The 26,737-nt window shown below is 42.9% G+C and overlaps 1 protein-coding gene across 1 annotated transcript in view; it reads left to right on the top strand.

Moving 5' to 3' along the window:
* The window catches only part of TMTC1 (transmembrane and tetratricopeptide repeat containing 1), a gene marked incomplete at its 3' end in the record, with an annotated part of 117,694 nt that overhangs the window by 1,865 nt on the left and 89,092 nt on the right, over nucleotides 1–26,737 (top strand). The window contains exons 2-4 of the mRNA XM_010287917.1: nucleotides 15–88; nucleotides 1,505–1,681; nucleotides 3,620–3,826. Of these exons, the coding sequence (XP_010286219.1) occupies nucleotides 15–88; nucleotides 1,505–1,681; nucleotides 3,620–3,826 (458 nt within the window). The remainder of the gene's footprint in view (nucleotides 1–14; nucleotides 89–1,504; nucleotides 1,682–3,619; nucleotides 3,827–26,737) is intronic.

The raw sequence follows: 26,737 nt of genomic DNA, 5'->3' as shown, positions 1-26,737 counted from the left end.
TCTTTCCCTTTTAGGTAACAGGTATAGTAGGCAGAGCGGATGTACTAGCCTGCTTACTCTTTCTGTTGGCTTTTCTCTCCTATAATAGGTATGGATCCTTGCTATCGGTTGTGATAATATCATGAGATACTCCAGTCTGAGGAGGAGAGAAAGGGGAAACCTGTCAGTTTTCGGTTGTTGTTGGCAGAGGTACTTCCCCCAGCACTGCTGCATGGAAGTGCCCTGGTCCCTGCTCTCAGCTGTGGTGCCAAATAAGTGATGCTTATGAGAACAAATAAACATAAAAAGAGAAGTCAACATTTAAGGTCCCTTCCTCCCTTGACATTACAGCAGACCATACACTAGAGGAGGGCTTGCAGAGCTACAAATAATAAAGAAACGTTTTTAGCTGAAGGCAAATTGTATGTAGAGTGAAGAACAGACAGAATCACAGAATCACTAAGGTTGGAAAAGACCTTTAAGATCATCAAGTCCAACCATCAACCCAACACCACCATGCCCCCTAAACCATGTCCTGAAGTGCCACGTCCACATGTTTTTTGAACACTTCCAGTGATGATGACTCCACCACCTCCCTGGGCAGCCTGTTCCGATGTTTGACCACTCTCTCAGTAAAGAAATTTTTCCTAATATCAAGTCTAAAAAGCAGACACATGCCTGCCTTTGAAATACATGCTGAGACTGTGGGACTCTGAAATACCTGGTCTGGGAGAGTTAAGGATTGCGTCTAGGCCGTTTAGTCATCCTTTTCAGATAAAAACTTGGCACGTTTGCTGGTCTGTGTCCTAAAACTGTGACTGAACAAGTATAGATAAATAAATAGCTTTACTCAGATGGTGTTTCTGCCCCTTTTGCATTGTTATTTTATTTAGGAATAGCACTGTGTTGTCATGGCCGTGTAGAAAAACTGCTTATATCCCTCTTGGGCTGTCTGTTACAAATCTGCAACGCTGTTTTCATCGGAAGGTTTCAAAGGTGTAAAACTGGTAGTGACCCTGCAGGAATCGTCCTGTTTAATTTTGGTTCTTTCTTACCTTCTTCCCTTTCATGCAGGCTTGCTGCCCAGTCTGTTAATGATTAGGACACATCTTTGAGGAGTGTGTGGGTGGGATGGAGGAATTTTTGCTCGCATAGTGCATTTTGTCACATAAGGAGAATTAAGTATGTGTGTTCTAGATGACGGAAAGCAGGTGTTTTTCTGCCCTTTCTGTCTTTGTACTTACTCTGCCTTCCTCTGACTGTTTCAAGTCCACTTTATCTTTCTGCTTGCCTTTTTTCCCCTTCTCTGCTCAAATCCTTGGTGCACCTCTCGATATTTGTGTTTTCCCTTCCTGCCCTGTGTCTAAAACTTTCCTCATTTGTCAATGAACACTGTAGACTGTTCATGTCACTAATTACCAGCATCTTAAGAAATTAAGGAAAAGTGTCTGAGTATTTCTGTGAATGTAGTAAACATGAAAATAACAAACAGATTTGACATAAAATATTTTAACTTCTCTTTCAGGAGTGTGGATCAGCTTTATGTTGGGGAACATTTCCCTCCCACTGCCTCTCCATTCTTTTTGCTGCTTAGTTTATTCCTTGGGACATGTGCAATGCTGGTGAAAGAAACTGGAGTCACGGTGTTTGGTGTGTGCTTGGTTTATGACTTCTTTTCCCTCTCCTGCAATGGACTCAAACTGTAAGTAACTTGCTATGCTTGCTGTGCTTTTCAAATGTTCCCACCTGTGTGTGCAAAATACTTATTATTATATAGAGCACCGTGGGAGATGGACTTGCCCTGCTGAATTAGATGGCTCACATTTGACAAATTTGGAGAACACCAAGGTTTCATTCTGTCTTTTTTTCCTGTTGTTACTCTATTGCTGCCTGATAACTCTTGCTGGGTAGATAGACCAGATGTGAAGAACTGTTCTCTAAAATGCTCACTTGACTCTGTCAAGACTAACATGGGAGTGGGAGCTCTGACTGAAGCATCAACGTCTTAAAATTTCTCTGGCTTAACTCCTTCCATTCGCAACATCTGCTTGATTATTCAGTCACAACGTCATGATTGTAGAAATACCATGTGATGTTTAGTAGTAAAATCAGGTTTGATCTTTTCTGTCCTGACAGAATGGAAAAAGAGGGAAAACACCCAGCTAATTCTGGAATGATTGAAATAATTAGCAGCTCTCAGCAGACACTGGAGAAAAATAAAATACTTTGAAGTTTGTATCCCTCACCCATTTAGTGTCACAAATAACTGTGCTATTCTGTATCTCCATTGAAAGTCAGAAGTCTTCTGTTTGATAGAGGCTGTTTTTTATCCACTTCTTTCCCAAACCATACTTGCTGCAGATGTGTTGACGAGTGAACGCAAGAGCTTACTGCTGCTGAGAATGGGAGGTCTCGCTCCTGCTGTCGCTCCTCATGTTCCCAGCCCTGCATGAGCTAGTGTATCTAGGTTATAAAAAAGGACACTGAATTCCTGGTTCTGCAGTAGTGAATTAAATCAGCTCCCAGAAGAGTTTGGGGAGTGCCAGAGCTGGCACAATGCGAGAGCAGCAAATGCAGGGAGGAGAGGCTTTCTCTTTTTCCTCTTTCAGGAACATCCTGGCTTCCCTCCCGTTTCAGCCCTTCCTCTAGGCCCTAATGGGGGATGGCCCACGTTTCAAGCCTACCTGCCCTCCCTCCAGCCCCTCTGGCAGCAATAGCGATCAGAGGGCAGGTACGATGGATTGGCAGAGGATTTCTCCTATTTTGACCTGATCAAGTAATTCATAGCGGTGTAACTGGTGGGCAAGTAGGCAGCGAAGTGTTTCCTGGGGGCTGACAGCTGGCACGCCTGTTAACACTTGTATGTACAGTCTGCCAGGCGGGTTCCAAGAGCTGCCTGGCTAAAGGTGACAGAAATGTTAATTAATTGGGGGAAATCTGTGCTCTCCTCCTTCCTCCTCCCCTCAACCTCCCCCTTCCTGTAGGTTCACATTCCAGTGGTCTCTTCGGGTTATTTCTTTGCTTCAGTGGCATCCAGTTGCCCAGATGTGGCAGTTCTTTAGCTTGCAGGGATGAAGCTCTGTAGTCCAGATGTGCTGCATTTTCATATTTGCTCTGGTTGCATGCATTGTGCACTTTTCTGTCTGTTTGTAGTGCTCAGGATTTTATGACTGTATTTGACTTTTTAGGGGGCAGCAGAAAACCAGCAGCCTTCTACAGGCTGCTGAAACTCATCTCCCCCCGCTCCTTCCTCCAACCTGTACAGGTTTGTTTTCTGTTTAAATGAGGCAGAGCACCAATTATTTTCTGCAGAAAAAAATTAGGAATGGCACCATATTCTTCCTCACAGTGCTTCCCATCTTACCAGAGGTCCAGAGAACAGCTTGATACAGGAGTGCTCATCTTCTGTTGTTGTTGGGTCTCTAGATCTAGTTAGGAACTAACAAATCTGGTCTTCGCAGCATGCAAAGACTTTGTATTTTGGATTAAATAAAACATTGTCTGTTGTAGTTAGATACCGTGTTGTGCTGTTTTCATAATGTTTAGCCTTTTGATAAGTAAAGGTGAAAAATAAAAATGCTTAAATCCTTTTCTTTCCCCTTTCCCCTCTTTTTTCCTTTTTCTCTGCATGCCTAATCAGGAGAAATGGGGTGATCCACCAGAGATCTGCCCGGCAGCCCGTGGCTTCTCCCTCTGCCACACTGCAGGTCGCTCCGGCTGGCCGGGAGAACGGGAAGCATCGCTTTGCTCACCGGGGCACCTGGGGCTCCTGCCACCCGGCATCACCCGCGGAGCCACGGAGCAGTGGCCTTTCTGTGCCGAGCAAAGCCATGTGGGCCATCCAGAGGTACTGCTGGCTACCTGTCGCTCCGTTGTGGTTTAATTTGTAGCTGATCCTACCGTAAAATGTCAAGTCATTCGCCTTGTTTTAGCAATTTTTATCCTGAAATGTGCTGTAATTTTTCTTATGCTGCTGGGGAGGGAAGAGAGGAGAAGGTGGAAGGAGAGTTAAGGGAAGAAAGAGGAGGGAATCAAAAAGTGCATTTCTTCTGCTTTGGGAAGAGGAGAATAGCTGAGGACTGTCCATGTCCTGAGACTTTCTATTCTAATATGATATTGGTAGGCAATGCTCTCCTTCCCAGCTTCTCCATGGAGAAGGCCAAAACTGTAATGCTAGTTTGAATGTGAAGAGGGGGAATATGTGCATGCATACAGTAACGCCTGAAATGAGGTGAGTGCAGTGTGAGCATGTATTATGTGATATTGCTATATATCTATATATACTCATATTCATAGGTGTAACTTCTGCACATGGATATACATACATGTAGACATGTGTGTATGCAAATTTTTTTTATCTGTATGAAAGTAGAGGTGATGCCCACTTCTGCTTTATGCCTAAAAACGTGCATGTAACAGTGGGAGCCAGGCTCAGGCAGTAACAGAAGGATTTTCACCGGTTGGGTCCAGCAGTTCTCGGCGTGTTCATTGTGCACCTCACTGGGGGAGGAAGGGCTCTCCCGTAACTCAGGGCCACGCTCCTCCGGCACGGGACCAGCTCTTGGTGCCCTTATTCCTGTGGGACAGCATTGAGTTAGTAAGAGTGTTTAAGGGGGTGTGACTCAGCAGCTGCCCCACAGGTCTGTGCCAGAGTGTGGGGTTTTTTTCTTTCAACCTTGACCTTTATACAGTCTCCTTGGTAGCCCTTGCCCAGCCTGCCCTTTGTTGCTGACTCTCGGTTTTAACTACAAAACACTCACAGTGTGATTTAGTTTGGAGACCTGTAATAATGAATTGCTCTGTGCTACCTATTCCTTGGAGAAAGTGTTTTGTTCCTTAAATAGATCAGGAATTACCTGCTGCAGTTCTCTGATCATTTAATGGTGTGCACCTGAATGGGCCCCATGCAGCAGTCCGGGAACCTGGGAAAGGGAGTGTTTTATTCCCATATTTAATCAGTTTAGTAGCAGCTGTTTTTTTGCTGTTCTGTTTTTGGTTTGGTTTTTTTTTTTTTTTAATAATCTTCTTGCTGCATCAGTATTGATGGCATATAGGTGTCAAATGAGATCTGTAGCTTCTCGGATCAGAGTCTGTTTCCTACTAAACCTGTATATTAAATGGTTCAACCCACTTGAGAGCTTCTGCCCTGCAGGTGTTTTGTCTGATTGGCCCAACTTGGGGATAGTTGGGTTTTTGGTTTTGTTTTTGACAAGGAAGGGAGTGGATTTGGTCGTGTTGCCTCTGTGTGGGAACCCATGACCCAAAAATGGTAGGGGTCAAGGCTTTTCAGAGGCAGTAAATGCCAGCTGCTCTGGCATGGAGACTCTTCTGGCTGTTTGGAACAGCTTCTAAAATAGTTTGTTTGAGTTTATTTCCTCTTCTTCTGTGTTCTCAAATGAGTAGAACAATTAGAAAGTGTGGGTGAACCCAGTTCCTTCTGATATGCCAGGCCAGAACAGGCTTGTCCAAAAGCCTCGTTTAACATCTATTGCCTCTAAATTTCAGGTCCTGGTGAACAGAAACTAACCTGAGCACAACACCGGTGCAGCTGCTGTTACTGGCCTTTGCTCTCTCCACGTTTCTTTCGATGTTTTTCTTCTCTTTGATACTTGTATTTGTTTGCATTTTCCCTGGTGGATATGGTGGTGGAAGGTGTCAATATAAAAAATGTCTGCTGTCTTGCTCTATCTTCTTGTTCCTTGCTTGCCTTACCCCTATTTCTTTCTTTCCTCCTAGTGCTCCTTTCCCCTCTCCTTTGCTTTGTACTTATTCCAGACCCCTCCCTCTGCCCCTGCTTTTTGGAACGTCCTTTTCTTACACCAAAGGAAAAGCCTCTAGTTTTTCAGCCTTGAGGAGAGGCTGCAGAAGTTGTGTTGGAGAGACCGTGCGTGTGGGATGGCTTCAGAGGGAGCTCATCCACGCTGCTAACTGGCATTAGCTTTTCGGCATCTGCCTCCAAGCATTGTAAAGCATTTCTGCACATGGCAAGTCAAGCTCTGCATGTACATAGCTGCTTTCTTTTTTAAAAGGGGCTCTCATGGTGTAAGCTGCTCAGCTTCTCTTTAAGTGGCTGGCTGCGTGCAACGCGCTTGCAACAACCTGTTGTGTGACGGCTCACTGTGGGATGCCCCAAGTAGAGCTGGCGTGGTCCCCGTGGCGGGGAGGGAAGCCTCTGCTGCACCACTGTGGGAGTCATGCCTGAGAGCCTTGGGAGAAAGCCTGGGAGGGTTAATGGGTGCTGCTTTGAAAAAAACTTCTCCAAAACACTGTTGGCAGCCTTCTTTAAGAGTTTTTTTGCCCCTTGCTCTTAATTCCAGTTTCCGATGAAGGCTGGATAAAGCTTGGTAACTTCTTCTTGCATGGAATGACAGCCTCGTAGAGCCTGGGCAATTTGACCAGTGTCTGGTTGTCTAATATGAATGTTTGCTAGTCACTATAAGAAATAAATGTGCTGCTACAGCATTTGTAGTTTCAAGAGATCTTCTCAATTCTCAACCACGTGGAGTGTGCTTGCAGTAGTGTGGAACTGCAAGATTAAATGTATTGCGGCTCAGTGACTCTCAAAATGATGTCACGTCACGTGGAGGTCTGTGGACCACTACCTGATCGTATGACTGCAGTTGTCTTCTTACTTTCATTTGCTGCCTTCTCTCACAGGACAGATTAAAATAGTTGAAATACTTTCTGTACATAGTCTTTCTCTAGTGCTATTGGCATATTATATGATATGAAGTAGGAAGCACTCAAGGCAACTACTCTGTTAAAATACAATCCATCTTTAAAAAAAAAAATAGCAAATCCTTGCTATAGCTGAAAAAAGATAGAAGGAAAAAAAATTGAAGTTGCTGTCAAATATACAAAATTAAATACTCAATTTCTCCTCTGTAATAGATGCTTCTCTGACTTGTGTAGGTCTCTTCCATGGCAAAATGGAGGGGCAAAGATTTTAAATTTTTTCAAAAACTCCAGAGTGGAGGGAAAATTGGGCACAGTGAATTAGCTTCAGGTATCTTATCTAGTGCACCACGTTGCTAGTTGTACACTGCTTAACCTATACTTTAAGTATTTGTAATGTAATCCTTTAAGTTTCTATTTAATAATAATTTATTATGTATCTTGCTGCTAGAGCTAACTGAAAAATGCAGGAAAATGTAATGAAGGAGTTAAGGGAATCAGCCTAATTAGCACTAACTGAACCTAGTTATTTAAATTCTTGGTGCAGAGAGATTTCTGTTCTTTATTGTCACTTGCTTTTATTTTCAGCTATCGGGTGAATGTGTGGGTTGCAGTCCTGGGTGCCTTCAGGAGTAAGGAATGAGTTAGTCTGTATGAAATTGTAGATTTTATCACCACGATTTATTGCAGTTTTGGAGGATGCTGGCATATACTACTGAAATGAGGTAACTAGGATCTCTTATGTGCTTGATCCAGGTCCCTGAGTTTTAAGACCTGAAAGAGGCTTGTGACTGTATGTGCCCTCCCATATGACACAAATGGAGAAGGGCAGACAGGAACTTTCACTTCAGGCTTGTACTTCTATTTGGGATAAGGCCAGAGCTTCAATGCTTTCACTGTGATGGTGCAGTATGCATATACGTGTCCTATTAAAAAGCAATATCCATGCCAACACCTCATTGCTCACCGCAGCAATACTCTGTTAGATCTATGAGTATGTTTAACAAGGATCATATATGTAAAACAAGTTATCACAGTCCCTGGTGCAAGTTCTGTTCATAGTTATTGTCACTCATTCTCTTTTTTCTTGATTTGTTGAACTCACTGAAAACAGATCTAATTTTTGGACTTTTTTTTTTAATTCCAAGGCTGCATGTAGTTGTAGTCATGCCATGTCATATGTGCCTCACACTCAGCATTGCTAAATGCTGTCCAGCCCATGGACACTCTCATACCACCTAATCACCCTGATGGTTTTGAGCTTTGTAAATGAGCCTGTGGTGGCCCACAGTCTTTTCAAGCTTCTTGAAAAACAAGACTCCTCAACAGCTTGCATACTTTTGAAACTGAAATCTCTGTTTCTCTTTAGTGACCTACAACCTGATTTTATTGCATCTGCTGTAAGTGATTTAGCTGGTGGGACTCTTCGCTTAGAATGGACAGTAGACCGGTGTTTAATGCTGCCATTTTCCATGTATAGGAACTGTTGCATTAGTGTTTTGTGTTTGGTGGTTTGTGGGGTTTTTCCCTTTTTTGTTAATTTTTTGCTAAGTGACAGAATGAGAGAAGAAGCAGGTGTACTTGGAGTTGTGCCCAACAGCATCACTTTAAATCTCTGTGTATGTGCAAAAGGGAGTGAGGGAGCTTGCTACTCGTTAGCACTGTGGGATCCACGCACAAAGCCTCATTGATCCAAAATTCAATGAAAACCTTAAGGCTATAGGAGGGATAAATGTGATCTGATGACTAAACCAGCAGCTATGTTGTTTCCTTTTGCAGTAGCAGGGGAAAGAAAATGGAAACGCTCTGCAGAACGTGGTGCATTCCAGGGATGGTTGCTCTGGCCCTAAGATTGATGTACTATGAGGAAAAGTATGTTGGGGTCATAACATATCTTCCCTGAGTCCCTCCGCAGCATGCGCCGTCAGTGTTTGAGCTGAAACAGATGCTGTTCTCCAACGTGAGAAGGACATGTCCAACTCCAACATGTCCTCCAAGAGCAGAGGGAGAAGGGGAGGAAAAGCATCAGCACTCATAACTTGTGACTACGTAGCAATTGCTTGGTGTTGATTTGGCTTTTCCTCGCCTGGGTGCTTCTATTTACAATTCTTGTGTAGCAATGATTTTTTTTTTTTTTAACTAATTTGACAATATAGCACATTTCTACTTTAACATGAAACTCCTGTTCCAAAAGCAGAAGTCTCAGCTGCACTTCTAATGCTTCCCCTTGCCACACAGGGTAATGCTGCTTCCTAGATTCATAACAGATATAGGCAGAATAGTGTGGCTGGTTTCCCAGATTTCACATGTGCAAACTTTACCTTTTCTTGAATTTGTTAGAGGGAGTTTTATAGGAAAGTGTAGCTCAGAGTATGAAACTGCAGCTCAGAATATGATACTGCCTGGGTTATAGAAGTCCAAGAAAGACACTTTCTGTTAGATTTGGTACAACTTTCTTAAGCTTGAGTGAGTTGCTCTCAGTTGCACTCACACACCCTGAAGGTCGGTGGTGGTTGCATTCATACACAAAGCACAGCAGTAAGATGCATGCTGATGTGAAAACACTAAGGTAGCTATTATTAATGTGTTATTTTGGTCAGAGGCAAACATACAACAAAAGCAAAACCTGGATACTTGTTGCTGGCCTAAAAGGTCCTTGCCGTCCAATGGCAAAATAGTGAGGAAGGGATATAGGGCTTTGCAAACACCACAGTAACAGTTAGTGGAAAATTTCCAGGACAGTGACCTGGTTTGGGATTTAGCCTGTGGAGAAAAAGGTCTGGGAGTCTAACAGTCAAAATTATTTTCTTCTCTAGGAAAGCAAAATGAGCAACCTGGAGCATTAAGCAATGGAGCTGGCTTAGGGCTTTCCCTTCCTTCTTCTCTCACTGATGATCTCCTGGGGGTTGTGAGGATTTGAAAATAAAGGAGCAAGCTCCTAGTCTGCAATGCTCTGAGCAAAGGTTGGTGCTGGATTGCCTCCGTGTGAAAGGAGAGAAAAGGAAATGCTGAATTGTTGCTGGCTGTAGACTGATTTATTTTTTGGGGGGAGGGAATTGATGTTTGAAATTGAACTGAGAATACGAAAACAAAATTTCACTCCTAAAGACAAGTAGGACCCCAGGTCCCAAGGCCTAGGAAGTCCCAGTGTGTGCTGAAAGATGGCAGATTAGATAAGTGTCATTGTTATCCTGGGAACTGTGGGATGCTTCTTCTATGGTGTTGCAAGTTTTTTTTAATTGTAGCAGGTTTGCTAAGGCTGTGCCATTCTTGCTATTTAGTAAGCTACAAATTCTTCCCATTCTTGCTATTTAGTAAGTTATGAATGAAGTTCAGCCTCCTTCAGGGAGGTGTATTGCAGAGGTGGATTTGGCCTGTGGTTTACTCTTCTCTGAACTCAGTTCTTTAGACCATTTTTCCATTGTGAGTCTGAGCAATAGCTCTAGCTACTGCTGTGTTTGTGTCCTGTCTTTTTAGGAAATGTTCGCTAGCCATAATAAATGAATCTTCTCCTTCCCCTGCAGTCAGTGTTGATATTTATTGTCAGGCTAAGATGGTACCTGAGGCCACGAGAAGATGCTGCTAGAGTCTAGAAACATGTGAGATGGGTGCCCCTATGCTTAAAGCCTTGGATTCAGCCAAGGATTTACGCGCTCTGGCCTGTGGCTGTCTTCCAGAAAACCTTGTGTAATCTTGGGAAAATAATTACATCCCCCTGTTCCCATGACGTGTGCTGGAAGATGAGGCACAGTAATGGATGCTTCCTTTCCACCTCCATTTGTGCAATGGGGTTGTTGTTTTATGACTCCCCCCAAAAAAGCCAAGGACTGTGTCTCTTATGCATGCTGGTGGCATCACATGTCTTAATCTGAAATCTGCAAGTGCTTTTTCAATACAAGTAACTGAACTCATTGCTTGCTAGCAAAGTTTATTTAAAACCAGCAGTGTTTTGGTGTGGTGATGACTAATGTTGCATGCACACAAAAAAAGACATGTTTAGACATCATTAGGCTGCAAAAATATGCACTCAACAGGTAAGAAAGACTTGATTTAATTTTGGCCCTCTTGTGTGTTTATATTATGACAGTTTTTAATTACACTATCACATACCATTTTTTCTGCACGATCCCTGCTCTATTCATTGCCCAGAATGGATGATGCTCATTTAATGAGCAACTATTCAATATTTTTTCTTCCTTCTCCAGAGTATGGCCCCATGCCCTATTTACTTCATGTTACAGTCCTGCTCTGAGACAGACTAACAACTTCTTGATAATTTCTCTGTACAAACTACCAAGTTCTGGTATTTCCGTGCAGTTTGTTGCTTCAGTTTGTAATCTTTTAAAGTACTTTTGGCATAGTTTCTGGATGTGTAATTTCCTTGCATTGCAAAACAAGTGAATAGCCAGAAACTTTGCAGTAGGGAGCCACATGGGTGCGAACAGTTGGATTGAAACCTTTGGATCCAACCTCATTGAGATCTGCCGCTTGAGCAAGCAGACTGTCTGGTGGCAGCAATAGATTGTGCGCTGTAGGAGTCAGTATTAAGAGGCAGGGGACTTTTCCCCTTAGACATTTGCTGACAGAGGGGGCACAGTGACATTATGTTCCTTTCCAGACTCAGAGAGAAATAAACCCCAGCATGTGCAGCTCCTTCTGGCAGCCCCTTCCTTCCTCTTTCCTCAGTTTGTTGTCCTGCGTTGTCTACTCCAGCCTGCCTTCTCTTCCCTTTCTTGCTTCTCCTAAGTCGTTTAATTGCTTCCAACCTTTGCCCCTCGGGCTTTGCCTTTTGGATCCTGTTGCTTTCCTCAAAAGCTGCTGTGATAAACCTCCTCTCCCAGAGCCCCTCCTTATACTCCTAGCCCTAAAGTCCTCCTTGCCCAGCGAGTTCAAGGGCCCCCACCTATGTCCTTGTACTGCATGCCCCATGTGCTCCCCACTCCTCCTGTCTTCCAGGTTCAGTCTCCTGCTGTGGGAGCTTTGCCCAGCCAAGGGGCATGGTCCCCCCAAGGTTTTCCAGCTATTGGCACTCACTGTCTCTTTTCTTAACTCTTCCTCTGCATGGGTTTCTGCTCCATGGGCTGCAAAGCCCAGTTTCTTTTTGACTTCTTTTCTCCAGCTTTAGGGGTTTGACACTCCTTCACCCTGTACCTAACTCAGGAGTTTTTCCCTGTGCTCGCCGCATGGGTTTGAGGAGGAGGGAGCACTGAAGAGCCAGGCAAAAGCCGCGAGCCTGCTCGGCTCTGGTGCTTGGTGTGGAGCAGAGCCACGAGTTGCTTGCACTCTTGGCTTATTCGTGTATGGAAAAGCAGGCACTCGTGCACACACTTGTTTGAATAGAAGAGGCTTGGTTTTAAATTTGACTTCCTTTATTGGATTGTTTTAGCTGCTATTCTGGATAGTGTTTTTTGTCTTGCAGTACAGAAACACACCTCTCCCTCTTTTTAAATCCTTCCAAGAAGGAAGCAGAAAGTGAATAATATCCCCTGGACTATTAATATGTGACAGTATCAAGAAGCCCTGTTTATTTCAGTAAGCAGCAAATAAACTTAAGTAGTTTAGCTTCATGTACATTAAATGTCAGAAAAAAGGAACAAGACTGAGTCTGATGTTATTTTTCTTAGCTGATGATGACTTAACAAGTTTTAGTTTTTTTTTTTTTTAGGGAAGACTTTTTAGTCTTTTAAAAATCCTTTAGACTTTCATTTAGTCCATGAAAACCCATTTTTCTGAATTCGTAAGTGGAACCTTGCCTGCGACAAAGAACCACACTGCACAAAACAGAATCAGGAGGAAAAGTTAATGCCTGTTTTTTTTTTTCCCATCTTCTGAAAGATGGGAAAAAAATCACTAATCACTTATTCATGTGCAGAAGTAGTGGTGTTTTTTTTTCTCTGATTAATGGGAGTTGTGTTTAAGCCCTGCAGTTGCAGTCACTTCAGTGTATGTCGGCCTCTTCTGTTCCCTGTGTTACTAATTGGAAATCCCCAATTTGTAGGTGCAGTCTGTGTGTCCCAGAGCTGACTCACAGGAGACTCTGTTCATTCCCTTTACTTCATAGGACTGCCTTTCTATTCACAGTTCACGGCAGTCTCATTAAACCAGCATTTGAAATTGCAGCATGCCTGTGTTCGTTGGCTTTCTCTGAAAACCCTGTAAACCAGTGTCAAGGAATTAACAGTGGCTGAGAAACAGAAAAACCTTAATGGCTTGCCAGGTCATTTTCCGTGCAGTAAATCTGGGTTAGTTTGACACAGAATGGTATTTCAGTCACCCAGGAAATACAAAACCAAACCACAACACCTGAAGATAGATGATACCCGGATTATTGCAGGTATTTCCCCGGAGCTAGTATAATTAAACAGTTTCTCTCTTACATTTTTGACTTCCAGGCACATTTTTGGGCATCTAGTGGAAACTTTTAGGCTGGTTCTCAGAAGTGAAGGATTCTGCTGTAACTACCTACCTCATTAAGGACTGATGCTTTCTGAGCTGGTCCATGTCTGCTGTGTGAACCTGGTAATTGCAGCATGTATTGAGTGAAGGACAGCAGACTCTCAGGACTAAGTTATATGGTTTTAGGTTTTCACAGGCTTATACAAGCAATCCTCTGCTCAAAACCATGAGGAGACCAGTCTCGTCAAATACGACTTGAGGGAGATGGTTCCAGTTGTGTGATGAGTGTTACTTTGGTTTTTTTCATGTGAAGTAGCTGTTGAGATTTAATATTTGGTTTAAAAAGACAAAATCTGTTAGCATGTCTAATGCTTCTCCTAATCTGCCTGTATGCTTTCCAAGATGAATAGATCCTTCCCTGACTAGAAACTTAATCTTCAACTTAACCTAAAGAAGACGAGTAGTAAATCCACTTTCACATTTCTAATTCAGTTTTCCCAATATTATTTTCCAACTAGTGCATTAAAAACCTTAATCCTCTACTTGGCTTGGAAATGCTGGAATGCATGTTTCTCTCTGAAATGCAGATTTTTTGTTGCTATTCTTTTAAGCAATTTCCAGAATATGAATGTCCAAGAAGCTACAGCACAGAAGGGACTCATGTAAATGCATTCCACATTCCCAAACATCCATGCTGAAATACTGAATCTGAATAAATTCAGATACTGGCCGAAGTGAGCCTTGAAAGACAAGATTTGCACTTGGGCTGTTAGAATGCTGCTATCGAATGTTTGCTTTCCAGGTCTGACAGGTCTTGCAGCACCTGGCGATGCTCTGTTTTGCCTTATGAATTCTTATTACCTGCCACAACTGATCACAGAGTGGCTTAAATGAAAATCTTCCACTGAAATATGTTTGTGGTCTTTGTGTGTGTTTTTTTTTTTTTTTAACCTCTTTTCTTAAATTAGATTTGGTTGTATCACTCTTTTGCCATGTGGATGATGCAGTTGTTCCCTCTCTTTAAATCTTTGCTTGGCCGTGTGTTTTCCATAGGTCCTCTGTTCAGGCTGGGGGCTGAAAGTGTGCTCAGATCTCTCCTTTTGTGACCTATGAATCCCCTGTTTTTGGAAAACAGCTGTGGAGTAAGGAATTATTAAGCCAACGATTTGTACTTTGAAACTAACTATGGTTGTACTTTGGTTGTACTAATACAAAAACTACGGAATAAAATAGAGTTTCTTTTAATCTGTGAAAAATGCCAACAATCCTGCTGGGTGTTCATTTTAGAAGAATATTCTCTGTTTTCCATGGAGACAAGGACTTTCTAGATTGTTCAAAATAAAATTCTTTTTTTAGAGTAATTACCAGTTAGGGGTAGAAGGGAGAGGGAGCATTACCTTTATTTCCCTCCCATAAAATGCAGTTTTATCTGATCATACAACACCGTTACATGTATCATTCTTGCAAGACCATTTTAGGAATTTTTGCAGAGACAAAGCTGCTGTAAAATGATGTCCTTGGGTTCTCTTGCAATATTTTGATGTTGCTTGATTTAATTGCATTTACTGTAATCGTTGCCTAATCTCATGTCGGAAGCTTGTATTGCTGCTGCACCTGTCAGTTATCTGTAAATGTTTGAAGCAGAGATGTTTCTTTTGTGCTTTGGTGGTAAGCTCAAATAATTTGTTGTTCTTCTCCCTCTTCCCCCCCATTTTCTCCAGTGATAATTATTTCACGTCTTTATTTCAGGAGATGAATAGCTTAGAGTACAAATGTTTTTGGTACAAGCATCAGGAATTTTCATCTTTAGAAAGCTGTCACCTGGTCTGTGATCTAAATTGCTGCTAAAGCCCGTCCTTCTAATCTATCCATTATGGCTCAGCATTCCTTTGCTGGTCTTGGCTGACGTACTGTGGATTCACTATCGTGACCCTGCTTATGATCCTGAACGGTATCTCCATCATGGAATTACTCAATATGGAAAACCAAATTCCTTCATTCATTGCCCATGTAAACTTTTGGAGATGATGGATATCTTTCCACCCAGAAGATACTTGTTCATGCATTTGGTCGAGTGCTATGCATGAATATGAATATAGGATTTTTTGTATGATATTTCTTGAGGGAAAAAAAGAACTCCTTTTACTTTATATTAGGATTTGTCTATGGAACTCAGTCTATTCAACATAATAGAAGAACATTGTGGGAACACTATATCAAACCAGCAGTCCATCTAGCTCTAATATCTGTTTTCTGACTGTGGTCATTACTAGATGCTCACAGAGAAGAAAAGAATGGGGACAGGGACAGTACAGGGTTATCTTTCCGCACTGTGCATGCTGAATGTGTGCCAGTCAGTGATTTAGAGTCTATGGATCTGGATGCTTTATCTGGAATACTGTGTTTAAGACTCTCCATGGACCTGTCCTCTGTGGGGTTGCCTAATTCCCTTTTTAGAACCCTTCTCTCCTCTGACTTTGAGGACATCTTGTCGCAATGAGTTCTGTGATTTAATTACACACCGTACGAAGAAACCTTTCTCTTTGCTTGAAAACTGCTAATTTCATTGGGAGCCCTTTGACTCTGTGTGATAAGAAGCAGAAAGTAATTTCTCTGGTTCACTTCCCCAAGCCCTTCATAATTTTATAGTATCTTTATATGTACTCCCTTTGCAGGTGGACAGCCCCGTTCTGTTGAGTATCTCCTCATGCAAAAGCCATTCCGTGTGTCTGATGAGCCTTATTACCCTTTCCTGTACTTCTTTGATCTCTATTAGATCCTTTGAAAATTGCACAGAAGAAGGGGAGATCTTGGAATAGCATGCCCTACTACAGATGCAGGGGCACCTTGGATTTTTATTCAGTGTATTACTGCTTGTTTCTGTTTGTTTCCTTCTAAATGTGCTGGATGCTTAAGCTATTCATAAGCTGCATTCTCAGTGTTGATTTATGGCACCACACTTTTTTCCTTTATTATTTATTCTTTCGTTCTGACTGCAGTCTGTGTAGGTAATTGAGATATACAGTAAAAACCTGAATGGAGAATCTGAGTATCTTTTATTATCGTGTTTTGAATTCCATGCGCTGGCTTTGGCCGAAGAGCATCCTGCGACTGCCTGGCCTGTTCCCCATTACAGGGGAAAGGCTGGAACAAGATGCTGAACTAAGCTAAGATGGGCCTGGCTGATTTTTGGGGCCAGAAATGACACCATCAAACTCTGTAGCTGCTGTATCTGGGTCTTAGTTACCTAGATACAGGTTTACAATATATCTTCCCTTTCTTAACTGCTGTTTGGGGATGAGTAATGACTGAAAGTAACCTGGCTTGGGCAAAGCTTGTGGGCTTCTTCAGATAACCACTCATGAGACTGAGTCTTTCTCATTGATTTTTCTCGGTCTCAGCAGTTTTCTCCTCTGCAGTGTAGTTACAGTGCAAAGGGGCTGCAGCCGCTATCTCAGCTGCCCAGGACCCGGGATGTGCGTGTCCTCTCTGCCCGAGTCCCTGTGCGCCATCAGCCAGGGAGTAGCGTTACCTTTTGCAACCAAAGGGCAGAAAGTCGGAGCCTTTGCCCGCATTCACAAACAAAATCTGGTGTAAAGCAGAGACTTAATCCAGGATTTCCCAAATCTTAAGCAGATCTACCTCAGCAAAAATCTTCCTATTTTTGCCAATAAATTGACAATTTTGGTCTTAAAATTTGCTGAAAAGATAGAGCCCCCTATCCTCTTCCCCTTTCCTACAAGCTAAAAGCTTCAGCATTTGTTGTTTTTTAAGTATGAAGATCTAGGCAGTGCAAACCATGATAGCTGCTATCCCAGGGCTGTCATGTCACTATTTGTTGCATTATTTACTTTGATCTGATTTGGTCTCCTGACTCCATCAAAAGCGCTTTTCAATGTGAATTAATTAAGAAAACTGTATTTTCTTCTTTCAGTTGGCTTTAAAAGAGAAATGGTCCCAAATGGCATTGGGGAAGGAGGAACGTGTTTTTTCCTCTCTGCACAAGCTATGCTTTTGTTGTAGACCAAAGGCTTGCTCTGCTCTCCATTACCCTTTTGGGAGTCTGCCCTTTTGATGGACTGAAGGTGCTTTCTCCCAGGAGTTTGGAAATGCCAGAACCGAATGAGACCTCCTCAGTGTCATCCCAGCCCAAATGAGCAGCTTTCTAATAACGAAGATGACTTTAATATTGCAGCATCCTGTCTCTGCAGAGCACTCAGTTAATTATGAGGTGTGAATAAGGAATACGTTTCACAGTGCCTTGGCAATTTTCTGAGTTCACTGATCCGTAAACAAGATTATTCCCTAATAGTCCTTCGTCTTTCCCATTATTACACAAGGCTGTTCAACTTTAAATTAAATTAAAAATGATCATCTTTAAAGTTTGTTGAGCCACAGCTAATCTTTTGAGAGTGCTTCTAGGATTAGCTATTTTAAAATTGCTCAGTTATTTGGGGAGGAGAGAAGCTTTTGTTGTTCCTGCTGTGCCATTTTTATAAAGACCACACTGCGGTAACTCTCTGCTGGGAAATGTGAATTAAACCCATTTTTCTTTCTTTTTTTTCCTCGAAGTCCTTCACACTGTCAGGCAGATGATGTTTTGGGTGGAAGTGGCTTCATCAAGGTACATGAAGGTTTTTTACAGTCTTTCAGCTGTTGCAAACCCAAGGAGCAAGTGACTAAATTTGGTGCCCAATGCCAGCTGTCCAGGCCGGCTCTGTCCCTGGCCCTCAGACAGTTTGTACAGGATAGAAATGACATGGGCTATTGGTGCAAAACTGTCACGCGGTTTGTGATCTCTTGGGGTCGTGCAGAGCTACAACTCCCTGAAGACATTTTTACCATTACTAGGCGTGTTATTGTAGATTTTTAAGGTCAAAAGGGACCATTTATGATCATCTAATCTGAGCTGGAGCATCATGCAAGAGACAGAGCTTAGTCTAAGAATTACTGCGTAAAACCTGCATTTCTCTTTGAGCTGTGTTGCACGTCTGTCAGCAGCCCTGACTTTAAAGGCTTGATGTGATGGAGTATTTGAAGTATCCCTAGGTGGATAGTTGCAGCGATATGCTGTGCTCGCTGTTAAAAATGTGTGCCTATTTCTAGTCTGATTTATGTAATTTCAGCTTCCAAGCACTGCATCTCATTATGTCTTTTTCCACTAGATTAAACAGGGCTCTCCTAGCTGAAAGTTTTGCAGTCTGTGATAGTTGTTTTATCATTTTTCCAGACAGACGGAAAGGCTGGGCTTCCTCAGGGCATGTCTACCCAGCAGTCATCTTCGTGATGCAGTTTTGAGACTCGTTCAGATCTGAGTACATGATTAGGTAGCTTGGGTCCTGCTAATAATGTATTTGTAATGGCATCAAAGTAGGTGAAGCAAGCTTTCTAAGTGTTTGCCAACCTTTTTTTTTTTTTTCTGAATTTTTTCCTGTGGTTGTCATGCTGTTTTAAAACAGTAAAATACAGTTAATTTTTGCAGCTCAAAATTTACATGTTGTAAAAGTCAGTACTTTGCTGAGTAAAAATAAGTAGATTAGAGTCAAATTAGCTTATCTTTGATAATAAATCCTTGTGGGGCGAGAACAAGATCTTCCCATGTGTTTGTTGTGTTTCTAGCACAACAGAGTTTCAATCTTAATTGGAAAATTAGTCATATGAGGAGGTGCACTTGATACCGCATCTGCACACACAGATGACATTTGAATGGTGCGCTGCTCTTGATCTTGCAAGCATTGCCAGGCATTAACGAATGCAAGTGCTGAGAATCTGGAGTTGACATTTTGTGTGGAAGGGCTGTGAGTGAACACGTGGTCTTTCAAATGCTGCACTTCAGCCCCTGTTCACAGTAGTAAAGTTGGAGAAGAGGGGATAGAGAAAATTTGGATAGAACATCCTTTTTAAAAAAAGATTGTCCCTCACACTATAGTTCCTAGAAGGTTTTATATTCAATCTAGTTTTAGAAACAAGGAAAGATATATGCTGATATCTTTATTTCATACTCAGTATGTTTTATAATCAGGAAGTATAATTTCAGAGGAGGAAAAATGCCTTCTGCTGAATTGCTGGCAGCCTTACATAGAGCGTGTAGGAAGCTCTCAGGAAAGCAGGGATGTCAGGTGTTGACCTACGTCGATGATACTTCATTTGTGAGATTTAGTCAGATTAAAGCACAAAGTAATATGATTAATTTGCCTCCAGGTTCAGTGTTTAAGAATACCTAAGACAGAACATCCGTGTCGTTTCTTTATACCAGCTGAGACTGTGACCCAGCTGGCGGACTATTCCGTGGGTACCATTATCTTTTACATAACAAGCTGCGTATTCTCACATTCATTTTTTTAAGCATCTGTCATTACTTCTTCAGAAACACCTTACAAATTAGAGGTACATCTTGTATTACTGAAGAGCAATTATTGTTCCATTATCAAGTAATGAAGTGCACACTTGTATGGAAAGAATGATGACTCCAAATATGATAAAGTTCAGCAAGATTCCCAAGATAATTTCTAGAAGTGTTTTCTACCTTCAAAACTTATATTTTAATAGGTGGCAGATCTTATGTCCGCTATCTCCTTTAAAAAACTATTAAGGAAGAAAACACATATGTGAGAACTTAAAGGGAGCTGTTTCCATATCAAGTCAAGGGAGATGTTTTGCATCATCATGAAAGATGCCTCCCTGCTATGGCCCACAGTTTCAGCTTACTGACTTTGATTTAGTGTGGTGGTTCAGTGTGTTATTGGTCCCCTGGTAATCCTGCCAGGACACGGAGGAGGCTTCTGGGGAGGCAGTAGTCCTGGGAATTCATTATGGTGTGTTCATTCCCCAGGTTACATTTGAAGAGGACTTCAGTTTTCAACTAGATGAAGTTGCAGGGCTCTTGAGCGAGTCCAGATGATGCTCCCAGGGTCTGCTTTTGAGACATGGGATTCCCAGCGCAATCACTTGAAGTGGTAATGCTCTCTGCCAGTTAGGGCTTGTCTTCTCTCGGGCTCACAAACGTTGAGGTACTTGAGCAGGAAATTATTTTGAATGTTTAGTCCTCACGTTTAATGCTTTTTTTGAGTAGAGCTTAGTGTGATGATCATGACCTGCTAATCCCTCTAGCAGAGTCCCCCAGTAACTGGGACACATAATCATGATGATTACTGGGTCATGGCAACCAAACAGCTGGTGTCGATCGCTGCAGCTCTGTTTGCGTTCGGTACAGCTGAGGTTTCCACAGCTCCAGTATCATGACAAGACTCAGGCCCCTGCAAGCTTAGCGAATGGGATGACTAACAGTGCAGATCTGACTGGTTTGCTAAGCCTGCCTTTGGGGTTCTTCTCACCTTCTTAAACTAGGCTTGGTGAATTTTAGACCATTAATTTTTAAAAACCTTTTCCAATCTGTTAATGCTTATTTTCTTAAATAGCTTCTCTGATGGAAGTTGCTGTGGCTTTAGCAAGAAGGGAGGTATACTTTCATTATATTCAGTAAAAGAAAAAAACTCAAAACTAAACAAACCCACACAATCCAGAAGATAGTCTGCAGGTGGTCACTTCTTAAAGTAATCTCTTTCCTTCCATCAAAGGAACATCAGATGGTAAGGGACTACTGGGCTCATCAGACATAGTCCTCTGTTATCACGTGCAGCCAGTTATCTAATCCTTTTCATAGATTGGCTCAGCGCTGCCTTGTGTCCAGTTGGATCGTCTCCATGGCTCCCCTTGGAAGGCTGCTCCACAGTCTGACAAGTTTGCCTGGAAACCTTTCTTTTCCCAGCCTTAATGCCTCCATGGCCAATTTATGCCCACTTAACCCTTGTGTTTGTGCATCTCTTTTGTCATCTTTTCCTTGTGTACCTGTGTGTTAATGTGTGGGCACACAAAACTGAAGGGACTCTCAAGTGAGGTACAGAACTGGTGTTAAAGGGTGAGAATCCGGAAGCAGCTCTTTATTTCATAAGTGTTCCTGGGGAGGGTACACTGAGGATTGTCATAGATTGTTACTAAATAATGTAATAACCTTCTTAATGGCATTGTCTAGGCAAGCTTTGTGTAGTGACAATGGCTGAGACTCTCCAGAGAAGCTGCCTTTGCTTTTGCCAAGGAGAAAGGAATGTTTGGAGTGCTTGTTTTTATTTTTATTTATTTTCTTTGGTCAAGTGCCATGAAAATCTCAGCAGCTTCAGAAACTTATGCTTTTCATTCTGACTTGCAGCCATTTTGAGAAAGTACAGAACAAAAAACATCAGCAACTGTAAATGCGTGGGATAAAAAACATGCCACCAGTATCCCCACCAAATATGTTTAAGGTCCTTTTATGACAGAATGAAGCAGTAGAGAACCTCCTGCCTTATCTCGGTAACTGGTGAACAGGAAAAATGAAGTTGAGTTGAGTTACATTGGATAGTTGCTCCTGCTTATGCCCTGTTGTACACTAGTGCAAAATAAATTGTGAGGTGAGAACTGAAACTTAAACTGGGCCTAAAATTTAAATTTCAACACTCTCCTGTCACGTTAGTCAAGAAACTTGCTGCATCTTGCTTTCTTCTGGACTCCCAGAGTCGTTAGTTCTCATTATATCAGGCCTTTTGGAGACCTCAGTTCCCTTTTCATGAGTGTGATTGGCTTCCTTTGCCATGCTGACGGGGTGCTTCTTGCCCATTGTGTCAGAGTCTGAATGATTATGTGAAAATGATGTAGCCTGTAAGCAAAGATAATATAAATCATAGTTTAAGAAAAGGATGATTGTTTTTCCTTTCCTGGTATTGTACTTCCCAGAGGGATGTCAGTCTTTTTTGCTCTCTTTGCCATGCATTTCGTCCTCAAAGTCCCATAGAAAGAGTACCTTTTACTGAGACAGAGTGACTTGCTCCTTTTTGGCTAGACAGTCTAAAAGGTTTGCTGGGTCTTTAGGGGAAGGATGTGCAATTCTATAACATCTGTCTCCCTTGGAAGGTGTGTAGGCATGGTCATCCCCACGCCTGGCACAACCCCAGAGCTGCCTGACATTTCTTCAGCCACTGGGTGAAGTTGGGGGCTTTCCTTGGCTACAGCTGGCCTCTGTGGACATGTGAGACAATACTGTAGCTGCTGTTCAATGGGTTGTAGTTCAGGTTGCTGTTGGGTGAGGGAAGTCCTCTACGGGCTGGGTTGTACTGTCTGTCAGCTGTGGAGCAGTAGCTTCAGAGGAGTGGCTCTCCAGCTCTGCACTAAACAGCACCCTTTACTCAGCGATGGCACCAGCTCCTTTTTAGCTAAAGGAAAAAAAGCTAAAGAGGAAATAACTTGGAGCTGCATATATTAGTGGTCTGAAGAGTTTCTGGTTCAGAGGAGACAAGCTCTGCATGAGCTTGGTTGCATGGTGCTCTGCTCCCTCACCATCATCTGATGGCAATGTGAGGTGAAGGCATTTGACACCTTTCAATATTGGCATTAGGAGGAGACTCAGGCTTCTTAACACCTCCCAGCAGTTGGGTAACTTTAATTTCCTGAGAGTAGAGAAAGGAATGTTGCCCTCCCCTCTCCCTGGCAGGCTTTGGGAGGTGAATTCCTTTGTTTTGGAAACAAATTTGATCTCAAAACGTTTTTTTCTATCATAACAAAAATAGACTGTGTGGTACAGTCTCCAGACCTGATGTGAAAACTGAACATTTCTGTTGTGAGGAGGTCCCTTTGGTGTCAGGCAGTAGATGGCTCCATGCATAGATGCCATGGTATCTCCTCTGAGTAGCAGCTGCAAAGAACTGAAAATGTATGAGTATGAGGGGTTTCAGATTTCCTTTTTAGTCTTCTATTTTTCTAGTTCAGTAAAATCTTTCACATGGAGCTCTTTATTTAAGAAACAGAGCCTGAACAGCTCTGCTCCTTGTGTTTCCTCTGATTTCCTCCTGCCCTCATACTGTCCTAGCTCTGGGTGGCTCAAAGTGGAGGGGATCCCTGCGGAGGATGCGTGCCGACCTTTTGGATGCAGACCTGCTGCAGAGCGTGGTGAATTGCGATGTCCCCTGACCTGCTGCCTTCGGGAAAACATCGCTGCTTTGCTGCTGAACTTGCTGCTTTTCGGGTTGTTCTTCTGTCTGCAAAACTACTGATCGGTCGCTGTTCACTGAGAGACCACTTTGTGTTGTTATTTTTAAGGGAAATAACAATTACAAAACCAGCAAATGATGTCGGATGTGAACAAGTCCCCTTTATTTTGCTTTCTAGGCCTGCCATGTTGGTAAGGATATATTAATGGCTTTCCTAACTTCAGTTCACTTTGATGGAATGATGTTTACGTATTATAAAGTAATAAATGTGTGCTATTCAGTAGAAAGTAAATTGTTGCTTTAGTTCTACTTTTCCTTTGTCCACAAATTTGTTAAGCAAATGGATGTATATTTACGGATTAGGTACCCAGTGTAGGAAAATCTTCCCAGAAGACAGTAAGAAATTAATACATACAGACTGTGTTGCAAATTGTGTTTAAATAGCTATTGCCTTCATTTTTCCACACTTGAGTGGGAAATCATGCTGCAGAGAGAAATAATGACTCTGTGATAAATCTTGAAAGAAGTACAGATGAGGCGTCTTTATAATGAGATGCAATAATTAGTAACTGCTTTGTTTTGGATGCTGTGGATGGTGTATTTGGATGTGGCAATTGTGTAGGTGTGGTGAGAAAGCAGAGGAGGGCCAGGATTAAGAAAACTGGCTCTTAAATCTCCGTTTTCGATTTCAACCAACCCAATATTGCATAGTAGAATCATTGCGTTTTACTCATCCTCCCTCTGCCCAGCCAGCATCACCTCGCTGCCATCAATTGCAACCTGTTTTCTTTGAGATGGTTGGTATGTTGTCAAATCTTTTTTTTTTTTTTTTGGTGGTGGTAGTGTTTTCCTTGCTGTGAAACAAAAGATCCAGCCTTACTCCCTTCTTCTTGCTGTGTGAGTTTTAATTAATGCTTTTGCAAAGTCTGTTAAGATCCTCAGATAGCAGTGTGCTCTTGGCAGTGGTTCAGTCTCATGGAGAAAAGTGTATGCCTTAGGGTCTAGGAAAAAAAATCTAACGGGTTTTTAGGGTTAAAATAGACAGGTAAAAAAAAAAAGTTAGTTGGGTTGAAAAAATTGCTTTTCTTTGACTCCTGTAACATGAAGCTCTAGTCTCATAGCAGCATATTTTTTAGTAAATGGGGTGTCTTTCCTCCTGGAGGTGGGAGTCATCCCTGTTGAAAGCTTAGAAACAATGTTCATTTTGCTCTGGTTTACCTCCAAAACAGTATTTCCTTAATGCAACCTTACCCTTCTCTTCTCTCTTCTCATGATAGAAATTAGAAGAAAACTTTGAAACGTGTCAGCTGTTCTTTTTAAAAAAATGGAGCACATCCTTTTTTAAGCAAAGGAACGGAAACCACAAAACCCTCTGGATTGCTGTCAGCCCACAGTGGGGTAAAGATCCTGAATGTATCCCATATAAACTATGCCAGGGCTGTCTGTCTGTCTGTACCAGCCCTCTTTCTCAGTCTCCAATATCAATGCTTTGAAACAGGTCTCTGTTTCAGGCTGTTACCGCAGTGCTGAGTTGTAAAGTCATCAGCGGGACAAAACTGGTGAAGTGGACACCCACTTCTTCAGTGTTAAACCCAAATGTAAGAATGGAGTTTGTAATGCTGTACGGGGAGGCTGTTGTGGTGTCCCAGAGTCTCCTGCAGCCCTGGCTCCCGCAGAGCCCCATGCAGCTGCTGTGGGGTGGGCATGTGTGCGGCAGATGTTGCAGAGCTGTGAAATAGTCTTGCAAATTCCCTGCAACAGCATGGGCACAGAAGTGCTGAAGAAACACTGGTTGGGCAGGTGGTGATAGGGTTTTTTGGGGGGGCTTTTTTTTTTTTTTAATTAAAGCTATCATTCTTTGTGTGTTTGGGGATTTTTTTGCATGGTTGACTTGAATGAAGTGACTTAGAAAATACACTCAAGGAAACCAATGTTTGTGTTAAGCGTGTTGGGAGTCACATCTGCAGTTCCGATAAAACAGTTAGCTTCATTTTGGGAGCGGTTCTGTATTTTCCACGTGCTTGCTCCAAAAAGTGGCCATGAAGCAGCTTGAGGACATCTGGAAGGCTAGATAACTGTTACTTCTGCAGAAAGCAGGGAAGTCATTTGGGATGGAAAGCTGCACGTTAGTTTGGCAAAAATACTTACTTGCGGGGGAAGATGCATTGTACCAAGCACACTCATTAGCTCCTTTGTATGAGAGCGCAAGGAATTACTCGTCCTATGTCCTCCCACTTCATTTCCAGTGGTGGTGATGTTGCAGGTTTTTTCCGTGCTAGGCATTGCTATGGATTGTCTGGTCTCAGTCACTCTGGCGCTCTGGAGGTGAAGTCCTTGAAACTCCTGACGGGAAGTGTGACCATGGGTTATACATTTCTGGAGAGCAACCTGATAGGTACTGCAGTAGACTGTAGGTGTGCTTACATACAAAGAGACATGGGTAATAGTTACCAAAATCCGTCCCTGAGGAGTCGTCCTGCAGCACAGCTCGTGCTCGGTTCTTTTTTGAGATGGCCTCCCTGGCGAGACGCGGCGGCTGTGGGGCAGCCAGGCGCTCCCCTCAGGCCTGAGGTGCACGGTCCCAAAGAGCCCGTCCAAGTTCAGCATTTCGGGAACTGTTTGGTCTCTGGGTCTCGGCTGAAGTGGATGGCTGAGGTACGGCGGCATTGACACAGACAGTCTGCAAGCCATAAAGCAAATATTCCTGCCTTCTTTTTCCAGAGTTGCCTCTGCCAAAGTGCTGTGAGACTGGCTGGCACCTGGGTCTCTGGATAAGCTCTCCTCTGGCCTTCTCATTACTGGTTTTAAACATGTGTTACCATATCAACGTTATTTGTAGTTGTCTCTTATTTTTCTCCTTTCAAGAGGCAGTCTGTCCGTGTACTGCTATTGTGAGATGACAGAAGCTTTTCCATTTATGAATCTGTCTCTTGACCCACAGAGCAGCAAAGGAAAAGCTAGCCCCATGCTTTTTGAGGCTCGGCAACGTATTTTTCCATCAAAGCTGGCATCAGTTGCTGGGAAATCAAAGGCAGGGTTGCCTAGAGGGTGGAAGTATCCTGAGCTCTTTTTCTCAATAAATACCAGTCTCAAAAGGTGGTTTTTCTCCATCAGTAGTTGCAATTATTTTTGTCAGAGCCTGAGCTGTGTCTGGACAGTGTGGGTTTTGAGGGTGCGAGTCCGAGGGAGGTGAGCTCCCTCTGTAGCTGATGGAGAGAGAGGGTCCTCAGAGGGTGACTCGAGGGAAGGATGGCTCTGCAGCAGCCCTCCGCTCTCCTCCCCTTTCACGGCTGATCAAAAGGGTGCATGGGCAGGCTCGTTTCCTTTGGCAAAAGTTAACCTTTCTGAATACCCCCTTTGCTGCCGCTACTCTTCTTGCAGGCGTTTCCAACAGCTTTCACCAGGATTTTAGTTCGTGGCTCGCAGTGCTTTGTTTCGGGAGAGCAGCTTCCTGGTGCATGCTGTCCGGTGATGGTTGCAGGGGCAGAGAAAAGGGCGCAGGAGAACGCAGTGATGTGCTCGCACAAGTGTCATAAATCCCGAGCGGCGGGTCGGTTAGCGCCAGGAATGCTGGCAGGATGCGGATGAATGGCACCCGGTGGGATTGTCTCGTTCTTCATCAAGTGCTGGCCCTCTACCAAAAGCTGTTTCAAAAAATAATAATAAAG

Source organism: Phaethon lepturus, unplaced genomic scaffold (genome assembly GCF_000687285.1).
Source record: "Phaethon lepturus isolate BGI_N335 unplaced genomic scaffold, ASM68728v1 scaffold13510, whole genome shotgun sequence".
Classification (NCBI taxonomy): Eukaryota; Metazoa; Chordata; class Aves; order Phaethontiformes; family Phaethontidae; genus Phaethon; species Phaethon lepturus.
This window is presented reverse-complemented; position numbering and strand designations above follow the sequence as displayed.